This window comes from Petaurus breviceps, unplaced genomic scaffold (genome assembly GCF_028583685.1).
Source record: "Petaurus breviceps papuanus isolate PSGF00001 unplaced genomic scaffold, PetGlider_PUasm1.0 189, whole genome shotgun sequence".
NCBI classification, from domain to species: Eukaryota; Metazoa; Chordata; class Mammalia; order Diprotodontia; family Petauridae; genus Petaurus; species Petaurus breviceps.
Genome location: NW_027185809.1, coordinates 18,532,831 through 18,548,685, shown reverse-complemented (window position 1 = coordinate 18,548,685; position 15,855 = coordinate 18,532,831). Strand labels below are relative to the sequence as shown.

Here is a 15,855-nt window from a genome sequence, read left to right as displayed (position 1 = left end):
AGCCTCCATGCAGGTACTAACTCCAAGAAGCTCATGATGCCTCTTTCTTCAATGTTCTGCCTTCTAAAATTCTGATTGGAACTGGGGTGCTTCAGTGGACCCATTTGGGGAGAAAGAGGAATGTTATTTAATATTGTTCCCAGGGAAACTAGAGAGAGCTCAGGCAACTTCCTGGCTTTTCTCTTCTGTCTGGCTCTGCCTCCAAATGTTGTTATTCATAACCTTGGCTACCACTGTCTAGCTACCTCTTTTTCAACCAGGGCAGAGGTTTTAAAAATGGTTTAGGTTTGGGAAGAGCTGAAGGGCACTTACTTTTGCACTGCTGGATATCATGGTATAGTTTTACTAGCACTCTCATAGGCTGGCAGTTACCTCCTTATCAACGCCATGTTTCACGAGCTACACGCAGAACTTCTTGTGGGACATATCTGTACTTTCTCCTGAAGATTTTTTTCTCTGTTTTCCATGGTCATATGTCTATACAAGTTAGCTTTGCCAGTTCTATTGCCACAATATGTACACTTCAATTTGTCCATTCCTTCACCTCTATTGGCAACAAATTGTGTACACCTTCTAATGCTGAGAGAATTATGTGCAAAATTATAAATTCGACCTTTCAGTAATATCATCAAGTTAAGTAACCTAATTCTGAAATGTTTATGCAGAAATTCCTTATAGAAGAATTCCTTACATTCACCTTGATAGACCAAAGTTATGTAAGTCAGAAACAAGAGCATCAGATAGCAAAAGTGCGTGGGTGTGTGTGTGGTGTAGTTGTAGAAGCAGTAGTAGTGGTGGTGATAGTAGCTTATTTGTCACCACTTTCCATCAAATAAGTGAAAAAGTTCATGTGCTGGAATATTCACAGGATTTCTAGTTTTCATTTTTTTTTTTTGGTGGAAATTAGGGTTAAGTGTCCTGCCTAGAATTACACAGCTAGTAAGTGTCTGAGGCTGGATTTGAACTCAAGTCCTCCTGATTCTATCTACTGTGTCATCTAACTGCCCCACAAGACTTCCAACAGCAATGTGCAAACAGTATTGGCTACCGGCAGCCAGGCTGGTTGGAGTCAAGAAATGAAATTCAATTGTCAGATGTTCTGTTCTGGTAAAGTAAAAGAAGAATTCCAAAGACAGATTTCTAAATCAAGTGATGTTTTCCTTTCTATAGCTTGTCATGAAACAGACTGATGAATGTGACCAAGAAATAGAAAATTTGAAGCACCAATTAAAGAATTATTCATCTGAATTTTCCTCTGAAAACATATCTCCTGACCAAGCCACCACCTTGCCCCAGGTACAGGTTAGTTTCATTTATTCATTCATTGTTTGCTGAGTACCTACTATATGTGACACACAATGTAAGATGCTGTTTTATTTCCTTTGTAATTATTCCTTCTAACTATAGTATATTTACTCTTCATATTTCCTACCTATTCCCATTTCCTAAAGTGGCTCATTATAACTACTCGAACTAAGCAATATCCCTTCCCTCAAAACAAACAAAAAGAGAATTATAGCTCCCAAAGCTCATGGTATGAGGAAGCAGGGAATGTGCTGTAGCAAAAGTCTACAACACTAACACATTGGCTAAATCACACTATCTACTTCAGACCTAATCTGCTTTAGGATGTCCCCAAATTAGCTTCACTTCATTCCTTCCAGTAGGATAGGAGCATATGTGGAGTTAGGTCTAAGGCTGTCTGATCTAGGCCTAAATATGTGGGACTGGGCCCAAAGTATGGCAGCTGAGGAATTTATCTCAGGTTAGATACCTAGAAGACGAAATTTTAGGAGAAAATTCTTTTTTTTTCTGATGAAAGGGTCTAAATCACAAAGCTATTCACATGTGAAAGTTGGTAGCCCATAAAACAATGCTTCAGTCCACCTGGCTGTCCTTAACTATTTTTGTTAAATGATTCTATAAAAGTACTTTCTCTGTTTCTTAGTCATGTAAAAGCTATTCCATCTAGTAAAAGAACTTCACATTGTGCTTTGAAAACCCAGATTTAGTGCTTCCCTCTCTGGTAATTGACTAGGTATGGATGTAATGGTCAGACAGTGGGAATCCCTGTCTGCTTATAACATCTGTTTGTATTCTCTGAAGTTCAGGGTGTTGACTTTTTCCCCTGAATTAGGTAAATGATATATGTTTGATTGATTAAAATAAGATTGTTAACCCATTTTGAGTTGCTTTCCTTTGGAGAAGCAGATCTAAGAACCTGTGTTGGCAGCTACCCTGGGTATTCTAGGGTGCTTGCTGCTACAAAACCCCAATTGGGGTCACAGAGAATTGGACACAACTAAAATGATTCAACAACAAATAGCATCTACCTTCCAGGGTTGTTGTGAGGATCAAATGGGATAATATGTGTAAAGCACAGTGCCTGGCATGTAGTAAGCACTTAATAAATGTTTGTTTCCTTCCTTCCTTCTGCCCTTCCTAGCTCTAGAGTCATACACCTATGAGTATTACAAGACAGGAATCATCTCTGTTTCATCTTTATGCCAATAGACTAAGAATGGGCTTCTTAATCATAGATTTATTTTAACAAAATTCTGGTACATCAATGCCATTTGTATTTAGCATGAAATTCCATCAGAGAGATTTCTCCTTGGACTGCTCAAACAGTATAGTGGAAAGACCAGAAACATTCAGAAACATAGGCCGTGTCTGAATCTTGACTCTGATGCTTGTTATCCATGTGGCAATTATCTCATTTCTCAGTACCTTATTTTCTTTTTTATTTGTAAGGCAAAGGGTTTAATTCTGTCTTCCAGTTCTAAACTCTAGCATTCTAAGTTCTATTGTTCATTCATTCAACAAGCATTTGCTAAGCTCTTAATATAAGATATCATTCTAGGCACTGTGTTACAAAGATAAGACTACAATTGTCTCTTACTTCAAGAAGCTTGTCTTCTACTGGGAAAATATATACTTACCCAGATAAGTAACTATAAGATCATTTTTGGAGGGAGGAAGCACTAACCACAGAAAGAGTTGATAAAGGCTTTTCAGGAGGTGGCACCAAGTTTGATCCTTGAAGGTTCTAGGGGATGGGTGACAAATTGTACAAAGTCAGGAAATGGAGTACTGAGTCCTGAAAATGAGAATTATATGGTGCTTAGAACCCTAGGGTACTAAAGAATGCATTCTTGCCTTCTGGAATATTGTATTCCAAGTTCTTTGCTTCTTTATACAAGTGGTTGCTAAATAATGTGTGATCCTGACTATGGTTCCTTGATACTTGAATTCTTCCTTTCTGCCTGCCTATAGTATTTTTTCTTTGACCTGGAAGTTCTGGGTTTTGGTTATAACATTCCTGGGAGGTTTCATTTTAGGATTTCTTTCAGAAGGAAACTGGAGTATTCTTTGTATTTCCACTTTGAGATCTGGGCAGTTTTCTTTTCAACATTTGTTGAATAGGATGTCTAGGCTTTTTTTTTTGTATTCAGAAAGTCCATTGGTTCTCAATTGTTTTCTACTTTATCTGTTTTCCAGTTCAGTTGTTTTTGCTGCAAGATTATTTATACTTTCTTCCAATTTTTCAGGCTTTTGACTTTGCTTACTGTTGACTCACTTTCTAATTCTTTTTTCCATAGCTCTTTCCCAGTTTTTTCCTCAAGCACTCTCGTTCCATTCATAAAAATATTTTTTAACTTTTTTGATTTTTGGAGGGGGGAATAACAGGGCAATTTGGGGTTAAGTGACTTGCCCAAGGTCACACGGCTAGTAAGTGTTAAGTGTCTGAGGTCGGATTTGAACTTAGGTCCTCCTGACTCCAGGGCCAGTGCTCTATTCACTGCAGCACCTAGCCACACCTATTTTTTAGCTTTTCTAAAAAAATTCTTGCTTCATCTCTTCCAGGAATTCTAGTTCGCTTTGTGTCCAAACTATGTTTTTCTCTGAGGCATTACTTGGAGATGTTTTAAAATCATTCTCTTCTGTGTTTGTATCTGAGTGTCCTTGCCACATGATAGCTCACTATGGTAGGGTTGTTTTACTTTTGTTTTTGTCTCTTTTGCTTATTCTTCCAGCCAGCTTCCTAACTTTGGACTTGGTGTCAGGGCTGAGTTCTGACATATTTCTGGAGGCAAGGTCTGGGCTGGTCCTTTGCTGTTTCCTTGGGTTACTGAATTATGTTCCAGGATCTCAGGGATAGGTTGAGGACTTAGGAGGACTTACAAGCTTGAGCTCCCAAAGTTGATCTGATCCAGGGGAAAGTCTGATTGCTTCCACCCCAACCCCCACTCCAGTCTGAGCTCTGCAAATTCCTGATCCAGTTTTGGGTTTGTGCAAGAATAGACTACTCCTATACTCCACATGAAAATATCCATTGGTTTGAAGTGGCTGAATTGTAGTCTCCACTTTGGTCTGGGGTTCCTGCCTTGTTTATTCCTCTGTGGGCTGGGCTAGATCCTGAAAGCGAGAGCCAACTCTGAGGTTGAGGTCTGAGCCACATTAATGTTCTGAAGTTACTCTCTTCTAGGTATACCACCCAGAGCCTCCTTAGCTGGGAAAGCAATGCCACCTTAGAGCCCTGCCAATGCAGATTTCATTCTTACTGTTCTAGATTGGCAACTTAATGGGCAACAAAGCTGCCAGTTGGCACCTATTACTGTTGCAATGCCTGGGTATAGGCCTGGCGGTGCCCACTATGCAGCTGAAACCACATTTTGTGTATGTGCACAGCCTCTCCCTGGGTGCTGGAGTGTTCTACTTAGCACATGCCTCGACTCTGTCCTTGGTGTCTGCAGACCTTTTGTCTATCTGCCTATGCTGAGCTGGGTCAGACAAAGGACTGATCATGACCGCTTCTGTTTTTCTCCATCATGATTCAGTCTAATTCATTTTATAAATCTGTTTGAAGGAGTTATGGATGGGAGCTCAGTTGTTTCACTTCTTTCTAATCTCCCATCTTGGTTCTGCCTCTCTCACTTATACATTCTCTAGCTTCCTTCAAAGCACATCTCATGTGCCACTTTCTAACCATCCTCTCTTGACTCTTTTGTCAACCCTAAATTAGTCTGCATTTACTCTGTGTTTTGTATGGAGATACTTATCTGTATCCATGTTGGTTCTCCCTGATAGTAAGTAAGAGCATTTGGAGGGTGAATGCCTGTTTCTCCATAAATTTAGATCTAGAAAGTACCTGTCAGGTGATCTAGTCCAATCTTTCATATTACAGATGAGAAATTTCAGGCCCACAGTGACTTAATGAAGGTCCCAAGTGTCAAAGGTTAGATTTGAACTTAAGTTCTCTAACTCTGGAGTCCAGTTCTCTTTCCATTGTACCATATAGTAATGTTCAATAAGTTTTTGTTGAGTTGAATTGAAAATCCATTTCCTTTGAATGTTTGTAAAATCCAGTATTTTAAAAATAAGAAAATTCATTTTATATTTCTTGGACTAGTGTAAGTTTATTTCTTTTCAGGGAGGGGAGGGAGGGATAGAATTAGGAACTCAAAACTTAAAAAAAATGTTAAAAATTGTTATAACATGTAATTGGGGAAAAATATATATTAAAATTTTAAAAATATATTAGGCAATACAAAGAGGAGATATGCAGGGTCTTCCAAGAGTCTTTGTGCAATTTAAAACTTTAATAGCTTAAAATTTAAACACTCTGTGTTCTCCTTGGGTCATAGCAGAGTTCAGGAACAGTAATAAATCTGTAAGATATTTATAGTTTCCTCCTCTGGTCATCAAGATAGTGAGGAAGCTTTGTGTCATAGAAGAAGAGCTGCCTTTGGAGCCAGAGAATCCTGGCTCTCTTACCTCTGTGGCTGGGGCAAGTAAGCTTCAGTTTCCTTTTATAAAATGAAAAATTTGGGTTGGATGACCTCATAAATCCTTTTCTGGCTTAAAAACTTTAATCTTTATTAAATTATTTATTCCTAATCAAATAACAGCGAAATCTGTCACTTAGAATTTCTCCTATTGATAAAATAAAATAATCATTCTTCCCCACACAGAGAGAAATAGACATTATAAAAGAACAGATCCTAGGTTTGAATCAGAAAAAAGAAGACTTGTTGATGGACTTGAAGACAGCTCTCCTGGCTCTCCATCAACATTTGCAGCAAGAAAAACAAGAATTAGAAAAGGAAACAGAAGAATCTGGAGTGGCTGAGGGGGATGTTTCTGAATGGAAAGTAAGTATGACCTCAGTAACAACAGCAGACATTTAAGTATCTATGACAGCAAAATCCTGTGTCACAATGGATAGATCATTGGGCCTGAATTCCAGGAAAAGCTAAGTTCAACCCTTCTAATTGGGTGATCCTGGGTAAGTCATTCAACTTCTATTAGCCTCATTTTCCTCCACTATAAAATGGGGATAATAGCCCCTCAAATGAGAACATTTGTAAAGCATTAGCATGGTGCCTGACACATAATAGGCATTTAATAAATGCTTGTTTCCTTCGTAGGTCTTAATAAAAATATAAAGATGACTAAAATGTAAAATGTAAGCCAGGGTTCCAACCCTTCAGGGAATTTCCAGGAAACTATGATGAGTCCATTAATATGAATTACATACAGGATCTCTCAAAACTGTTAGTTCAGTTTTAAATTTCAATAGTTTTAAATTTTTTTAAGAAAACCTAAAAATAGTTTTACAACAGCTACCGTGTTTCCCCAATAATAAGACACTGCCTTATTAAATTTTTTTTGGACAGAAAAACACCAGAGGGCTTATTTTCAGGGGAGGGCTTATTTTAATGAACATTGACAGCAATTTTAATAAACAGGTAAATGTGAACAAAAAAATGTACCTTTATTCAATAGGCAAATCACTGGGGAAGAACAGGATGATGCGCTCACTGCTGCAGCTCTGATTGGATGCAGCTTGGAGCGCGGCGTGTGTTTCACCGGGGGGAGGGGGGACGGTGCATACAGAGGGTACCGTAATGTAGCGTGTAGCGCAGGGGATCACCTTCACTACAGTAGCAATCTCAATAGGGCTTATTTTCGGGGGAGGGCTTATTTTAGAGGAATCTTACACAGTAAGGGGAGGGCTTATTTTCGGGATAGGTCTTATTATCGGGAAAACACGGTAGGTGGAGCAGTGAATAGAACACCAGCCCTGGGTTCAGGAAGACACATCTTCCTGAGTTCAAACCCTGCCATGATACTTACTAGCTGTGTGACCCTGGGCAAGTCACTTAACCACCTTTGCCTTAGTTTCCTCATCTGTAAAATGAGCTAGAGAAGGAAATGGCAAACCACTCCAAGTGTCTTTGCCAAGGAAACCCCAAATAGGGTCAGAAATAGCCAGATACATCTGAAATGACTAAACAACAGTACAAATAGTTTTAGGTATTAAAGTTTAAATTGCAGTAAAGTTTAAATCCTTACTAACACTTGGGGACAACCTGTATTTTCTTTTTAAAGAAACAGTTTTTGGCCTGTATTTCACACAAATGTTAAAAGTACCAGGTAGATGAGGAATAGAAAAAACCATCAAATTTCTTTTTTTCAAGCCACCTGAGGTTCTTTATTTTTCTCAGTGGACCATAATAACATTTTTTTTCTAAAAAACATTACTAAACAAGAGATTGTTCTTAAGCATTAAAAAAAAAAAAACATGCAAAGAAACCTCAATGTGTTTGTTCTGGATGTGACCCAGAGCTGTTCCACATAGTTTGTTAATGAGGTGCTTATGAAATTCCTATACTAGCTAGACAGCAGCCACCCTTTGAAGTCCCCACCTCCTCCTGAAAGGGCAGCGCCATTTCAGTATTTTGGTTGGGCAAACCCAAACAAGCTACTCTATGCACAAAGGGCCTAGAGCCATAGGTGTGGAGACCAGTGTGGGTGGCAAAGGACTTAGATTTGCAACTGGGAGAAAAAGTAGGTTTCAAAAATAGCATTACCAAAATGTGGAAAGGAGTGTTTGGGTGTGATGTAGGGTAACCTGACTGTCTCTGTTTTTGCATTTCACCTTTCAGCTGAAAAGGAAAGGATCCATGTTTCTCCCACCATCAATTGTTGAAGAGATAGAAGAAAGTTCCCAGAAAAGCGAGGTAAGGAAAAGGCTATTTTTTTTAATTTATAGGATTTATTCATATGAAATTCTAAAAAAAGAAAAGAAAATTAAGTGAAAAGATATGAAAATGAATATAAAAATGAAGAATTTTCTTAAAATTAATTTTGCTATGTGAAAAAGGCTGAAGTGATAGTTCTTTAATTATGTCTGTACTTGAAGTGTACTTAAATCTACCCCAAAGTATCTGAGAGTTAATGTAAACAAGGCTGTTTGTGGCAAGTTAAAAAAAAAAAACAACTTCCTTGAAACATCGTGAAGTTTTAAGAACATAGTATTTGTTGCTCCAAGTTTAATTTTTGAAACTGTCCTTTACCATATTTTAATTCATCTTTAGACTAAAGCAGTGTCACTTGGGACCAGAACAGCAGTGTTAAAAAGTAATGCTACTAATTCTTACTGCTCCCGTTATAGCTCATAGAATAAGACATTTACCAATGTCTTTTATGAAATCAATTTCAATTTCACCCCTATAAAAAAGAAAGAGGATTACAATTGGTCCTCTGAAAAAGAGAAGAAAATTCTAGTAACTAATAGTTTGCAAATCTCTTGCATGACTGCTAAGAGGTTTAATGCTCATTTTATAGATTGTCAGACTAATCCAGGGTCACTCAAAATGGGTATTATTCTGCAGCTTATCTTTAGCTTCCCTGGGAAGTTAGTGAGAGAGAGCCCTAACTAGAAGGGAGATCTGTGTGAAAAGAATGAGGAAACCAAAATTTCCATACTCTTTCTGCCAGAAAACAAATCCTTACGGCTTTGTGGAAGGAGGGATATGAGTTTGTGCATTTATGAACAACATAATAGAGGCAAAAAAAAAATCTCTAGAGAGAGGCAGGCCAGGACGCCAATGGCACAGCATGTGGTGAGAGAGGTAGGCTCTGACCAGGCCTGATCAATGAGGGGGGCAAGTCGTCCCACCAACCACAAGGGCCACTAGCAGGCCTATCAACAAAGGGCACTTGGCAGGGACAGCAAATACTCCTGGGACTACCAATCCATAGCCCAGAAATTTAAAAAGCCCCTATCAGGACCTCCAAAGACCAGGATGGGAGAGTGAACCCTGGCTGCTCCAACCCTCTCTCCCCCCCCCCAAAAAAAAATCATAGTAATTATTGCTGCAGGGCAAAACCCTCAACAGTAAAGGCTTAGGAACCCTTGAGGAAGGGTGTGGCAAGGGCCTTGCCTCAAAATGGGTAGAAACAGACTGCAAACACAAAGACTAGAGTCCTACTATCCTCAGAGGGAGGAACCAAATTCAGGAGACAAAGTTGACTCCACACCCACAGTAGAAGCATCAACAGGGAACTGGTCCCAAGCACAGAAAGCTTTCCTAGATGATCTCAAAAGGAACTTTGAAAACCAAATGAGAGAGATAGAAGACAAAATGAATAATTCTTTTAAAATCAAAATTGCAAAATTAGAAAAAAATTATAATGAAGAAAACAGCTTCTTAAAAAGAAAAATGTGTGGTATGGAAAAGAAGCTCCAAAAACTAACCTAGGAAAATAATTTGCTAAAAATTAGAATCAACCAAATTGAGGCAAATGACTCTATGAGGAATGAAGAATTAGTCAAACAAAACAACAAGAATGAAAAATTAGAAAAAGAGGTAAAATATCTCAATGGAAAAAATAACTGACCTGGAAAACAGATCCAGGAGAGAGAATCTGAGAATCATAGGCCTACTGGAAAAATCATGATGAAAAAATGAGCCTAGACAACATCCTCCAAGAGCTCATCAGAGAACATTGCTCTGAGATACTAGAACCTGAGGGTAAAATAGAAATCGAGAGAATCCACTGGACACCTCCTGAAAGAGATCCCAAACTGAAAAGTCCTTGAAATATTGTGGCCAAACTCCAGAACTACCAGGTAAAAGAGAAAATACTTCAAGCGGCCAGAAAGAAACAATTCAAATATCGAGGAACCACAGTGAGGATCACACAGGATTTGGCAGCCTCTACACTGAAAGACTGGAGGCAGTGGAATACAATTTTTTGCAAGGCAAAAGAGCTCCGGTTACAACCGAGGATCACCTACCCAGCGATACTGAGCATATTCTTCCAGGCAAAGAGAGGATTTGACGATATAACAGAGTTCCAGACCAATATGATGAAAAAGCCAGAGGTCAATGGAAAATCCAACCTCCAATTATGAGACGCAAGAGAAACATAGAAAGGTTAACAAGGAAAACACACGCACACACCCTGTTATTTAATAAGAGCAAACTCTTTATAGACAAGTAGAGGGTATAAGTATAAATTACACAAAATGACGATTAAAAAAAATCTTATGAAGGGCTACAAAGGGACTGCAATGGAAGAAGAGGAATGAATGAAGTGGAAAAGGGTAAATTATGCCACACAAAGAGGCATAAAAACAATATAGCAGAGGGAAATAAGGGAGGGAGATGAGTATTATATGAGCTTTTCCCTCATTGGTGCAAAGAGGGAATAACACCACTAGTTAAGCATGGGACTCTATGGAGAAAAGAAGTAAAATGTATCATAATAGAGGGAAAGAGAGGAGGAAGAGGAGCTTTGCATGAGATTTGTTCCTGTCACTCTTGCTGAGAAGAAGAAATAACATACTTCATTAAGTATAAAAATATCCTACAGGCAGTAGGAGGGGGAAAGGCCTATGAAAGGGGAGGATGGTTAGAAGGGAAGGAAAAAGTAAGGGGGAAGGGAAGGAAATGGGAGGGGCACTGATAAGGGAATACTGAGGGAGGTGGTGGTCAAAAGGAAAACTATTAAGGAGGGGAAGGAGAAAGGGAGAAAAAATATAAGCATAAACAGGGGAGGGAATAGGATGGAGGGAAAGACACAGATAATAATCATAACTGAATGTGAATGGAATGAACTCTCCCATAAAACAGAGGTGGATAGCAGAATGGATTAAAAACCATAATCCTACAATATGCTGTTCACAAGAAACATCTCTGAAACAGAGGAATACACACAGGGTAAAGGTAAAAGGTTGGAGTAAAATATATCATGCCTCAGCTAAAGTAAAAAAAGCAGGGGTAGCAATCCTTATATCAGATAAAGCAAAAGCAAAAATTGATATAATTCAAAGAGATAAGGAAGGAAACTATATCCTGCTAAAATGCATCATGGAGAATGAAGCACTATCATTACTTAACATATATGCACCAAGTGGTATAGCATCCAAATTCTTAGAGGAGAAGGTAAGAGAATTAGAGGAAGAAATGGATAGCAAAACTATACTAGTGGGGGACCTTAATCTCCTCCTCTCTGAACTTGATAAATCTAACCTCAAAATAAACAAGAAAGGAGTTAAGGAGGTGAATAGAATTTTAGAGAGGGTAGGTATGATAGATCTCTGGAGAAAACTGAATGGGAATAAAAAGGAATATACCTTCTCTTCGGTGGTACGTGGCACATACACAAAAATCGACCGTGTACTAGGATATAAAAACCTCACAATTCAGAGCAGAAAGGCAGAAATAATAAATGCATCATCCTCAGATCATGATGCAATACACATCATGTGCAATAAAGGGCCATGGAAAGACAGACTAAAAACTAATTGGAAACTAAACAATTTAATCCTAAAAAATGAGTGGGTCAAACAAGAAATCATAGAAACAATCAGTAACCTCATTCAAGAGAATAACAACAATGAGACAACATACCAAAATTTGTGGGATGCAGCAAAGGCAGTTCTTAGGGCAAGTTTTATATCCCTGAGTGCATACATGAATAAATTAGAGAAAAGGAGGTCAATGAATTGGGCATGCAATTGAGAAAGCTAGAAAAAGAACAAATTGAAAATCCCCAATTAAATACTAAATTAGAAATACTGAAAACCAAAGGGGAGATTAATAAAATTGAAATTAAGAAAACTATTGAATTAATAAATAAAACTAAGAGCTGGTTTTATGAAAAAAAAAACAATAAAATTGATAGACCCTTAGTCCATATGATAAAAAAAAGAAAGAAGAAAACCAAATTATGAGTATCAAAAATGAAAAGGGTAAATCTACCTCCAACAAAGAGGGAATTAAAACAATAATTAGTCATTATTTTGCATACTTGTATGCACATAAATTTGACAATCTTAGTGAAATAGATGAATATTTACAAAAATATAAGTTGTCCAGATTAACTGAATAGGAGTTAAATTATTTAAATAACCCCATCCCAGAAAAAGAAATCAAACAAGTCATCAGTGAACTCCCTAGGAAAAAATCTCCAGGGCCAGATGGATTTACTAGTGAATTCTATCAAATATTTAAAGAACAATTGATTCCAATACTCTAAAAACTATTCGGGAAAATTATTGAAGAAGGAATCCTACCAAATTCTTTTTATGACACAAATATGGTACTGATACCTAAATCAGGAAGAGATAAAACAGAGAAAGAACATTATAGACCAATCTCCCACATTAATATAGATGCAAAAATTTTTAATAAAATATTAGAAAAAAGACTACAGCAACTTAGCACAAGAATAATACCCTTTGATTGGGTAGGATTTATTCCAGGCATGCAAGGATGGTTTAATATTAGGAAAACCATCAGTATAACTGATCATATCAACAATAAAAGTAGCAAAAACCACATGATTATCTCAATAGATGTAGAAAAGGCTTTTGACAAAATACAACATCCATTCCGATGGAAAACACTAGAAAATATAGGAATAAATGGAGCCTTCCTTAAAATAATAGGTAGCATCTATTTAAAGCCATCAGCAAGTATTACATGTAATGGGGAGAAGCTAGAAGCATTTCCAGTAAGATCAGGGGTGAAACAAGGATGTCCATTATCACTCCTCCTATTCAATCTGGTACTAGAAATGTTAGCAGTAACAATTAAAGCAGAAAAAGGAATCAAAGGAATCAAGTCAGGCAAAGAAGAGACCAAGCTATCACTCTTTGCAGATGATATGATGATATACTTAGAGAATCCTAGAGAATCAAGTAAAAAACTACTTGAGACAATAAATAAATTTGGCAAAGTTGCAGGATATAAATATAAATAGAAAATAAACCCACATAAATCCTCAGCATTCCTGTATATTTCTAATGAAATTCAACAGCAAGAGATAAAAAGAGAAATCCCATTTAAAGTTACTGTAGACATTATAAAATTTTGGGGGATCCACCTGCCAAAAGAAACCCAAGACCTATATGAACACAATTACAGAACACTTTTCACACAAGTAAAGTAAGATCTAACTAATTGGAAAAACATCAATTGCTTGTGGCTGGGTCGAGCTAATATAATAAAAATGAAAATTTTACCTAAATCATATATATATATATATATATATATTTACTACTATACCAATAAGTTTACCAAAAAATTACCTTACAGAGCTATAAAAAATGGTAACAAAATTCATTTGGTAGAACAAAAGATCCAGAATATCAAGGGAATTAATGAAAAGAAATGCTAGGGATGGTGGACTAGCTATACAAGATTTTATTTAATAAAATATTATCTAACACTATATACCAAAATCAAGCCTAATGGGTGCATGATCTAGGTATAAAAGCTGATATTGTAAGCAATATGGGAAAGCAAGGAATAGTACCTGTCAGATTTGTGGAGAGGGGAAGGCTTTATGACCAAACAAGAATTAGAGAGCATTATAAAATGCAAAATGGATAATATTGATCACTTTAAATTGAAAAGCTTCTGTACAAACAAAGCCAATGTAACCAGGATTAGGAGGTAAGTGGAAAATTGGGAAAGAATTTTTATAGCCTATGTCACTGATAAAGGACTCATTTCTAAAATATGCAGAAAATTGAGTCAAATTTATAAAAATACAAGTCATTCCTCAACTGATAAATGGTCAAAGGATATGAACAGGCAGTTTTCAGAGGAAGAAATTAAAGATATTTATAAACATTTGAAAAAATGTTCTTAATCACTATTGATTAGAGAAATGCAAATCAAAACAACTCTGAGGTACCACATCTCACCAGTCCGATTGGCTAAGATGACAAAACCGGAAAATGACAAATGCTGGAGAGGACGCGGACAAATTGGAACACCAGTGCATTGCTGGTGGAGTTGTGAACTGATCCAACCATTCTGGAGAGCAATCTGGAATTATGTCCAAAGGGCTATAATAATTTCATACCCTTTGACCCCGCAATACCACTTCTAGGATTGTATCCCAAAGAGATCATAGAAGTGGGAGGAAGACCCATATGTACAAAAATATTCATAGCAGCTCTTTTTGTGGTGGCAAAGAATTGGAAATCAAGGGGGTGCTCATCAATTGGGGAATGGCTGAACATGTTGTGGTATATGCATGTAATCGAATACTATTGTGGTATAAAAAATGAGGAGCAGATGGACTTTATATTTACCTGGAGAGGGTTGTACGAACTGATGCTGAGTGAGAAGAGTAGAGCCAGGAGAAATTTGTACACAATTACAGACACAACGTATGTGTGACAACCAACTGTGGTAGACTGGACTCTTCTCAGCAATCCAGAGTCATAAGTCAACCCCAAAAGACTCATGATGGAGAGAGATGTTTACATCCAGAAAAAGAACTAATTTTGAACCCAGATTGAAGCAAACTACCTGCTCTTTTTCTTTTTCTTGTTTGGTTTTGTTTCCTCTTTCCCATTGTTCATTCCATCTGATACAGTCCTTCTTTATAACCTGACTAATGTCTAATGTGAAAGTATTTGCAGATGCTATACTTGATTGTAAACTGCCAGGAGTGGGTAGGGGGGAGGGAGAGAAAATTTGAAATTCAGGGAATTGTGGAAATGAATCTTGTACACTAAATGTAAACAAATTAATAAAGACCAAAAAATTAAAAATAATCTCTAGAATACTTCCCATCTGATTTTTTTTTTAAAGATGTAGGTTAGGGCTAAATTTTCCAAATTTCTTCAGATAAGAAGATAATGATCCTAAAGATAGCATTTTAATTGATGTCCAACCCCTCAAACTAAACTCTTCTTTTTGTGTGAGAAAAGAAAGGAAGAAACTGTTGGGTAAGAAAAAAATGTCAAAAAGAGACAGCCAAATAATTTAAAGAAGTCTTGTTTGATGGAAGGTGATGAGGGTATAATGGAGAGTTCTCTTCTCTTTGTTAATATCAATTCAATAAATACTGTCTTAGAATGGAGATGAGAGAGCAGAGCCAGCTTCTAGTCCGTTCTTGTTACCTTGGGGACATGAGAGAAACAAAGAAGAAGACAGAACTTCCTCTTCCTCTGGAACACTCATGCAGGTACCCATTACTAATTTCCTTTAATATGTTTCATTTCCTTCCCTAGCTTTTTTGTTTTAGTTTAGGAATTTTTTGCCTTTTGTTTTTTTTTTCCTGTTTTTCTCTCAACAGCTGCTCTATATTTAAGATATCCACCTCACAATCCAGTTAGGAAACAAAAATAAGAATCATTAGATGAGTGCATGCTTTTTATCTTAGGAAATCTAGTGAAAGGTCATCAACTGAGCCGTAACATTTTAGCACTTGCATTTCGTTGTCTGTCCATAAATATAAAGATAGTAACTGTCATTTCACATTTTAAAATTTGGACATAAAGAAATAATTTGGGGGCAGCTAGGGGGCACAGTGAATTCCACTGGCCCTGGAATCAGGAGGACCTGAGTTCAAATCTGACCTCAGACACTTGACACAATTATTAGCCATGTGACTTTGGGCAAGTCACTTAACCCCAATTGCCCTCCAAAAAGGCAAAAACAAAAACCAAACAAACAAAAAAAGAAGTTATTTCGGGGCACCTAGGTGGCGTAGTGAATAGAGCAATAGCCCTGGAGTCAGGAGGATCTGAAATCA

General features: G+C 37.3%; 1 protein-coding gene across 1 annotated transcript in view; it reads left to right on the top strand.

Annotated features, from left to right (window-relative positions):
* The window catches only part of SYNE2 (spectrin repeat containing nuclear envelope protein 2), a 493,787-nt gene that overhangs the window by 298,947 nt on the left and 178,985 nt on the right, over positions 1–15,855 (top strand). Inside the window, exons 65-68 of the mRNA XM_069091728.1 lie at positions 1,171–1,302; positions 5,976–6,155; positions 7,953–8,027; positions 15,175–15,285. Coding sequence (XP_068947829.1) covers positions 1,171–1,302; positions 5,976–6,155; positions 7,953–8,027; positions 15,175–15,285 — 498 coding nt within the window. The remainder of the gene's footprint in view (positions 1–1,170; positions 1,303–5,975; positions 6,156–7,952; positions 8,028–15,174; positions 15,286–15,855) is intronic.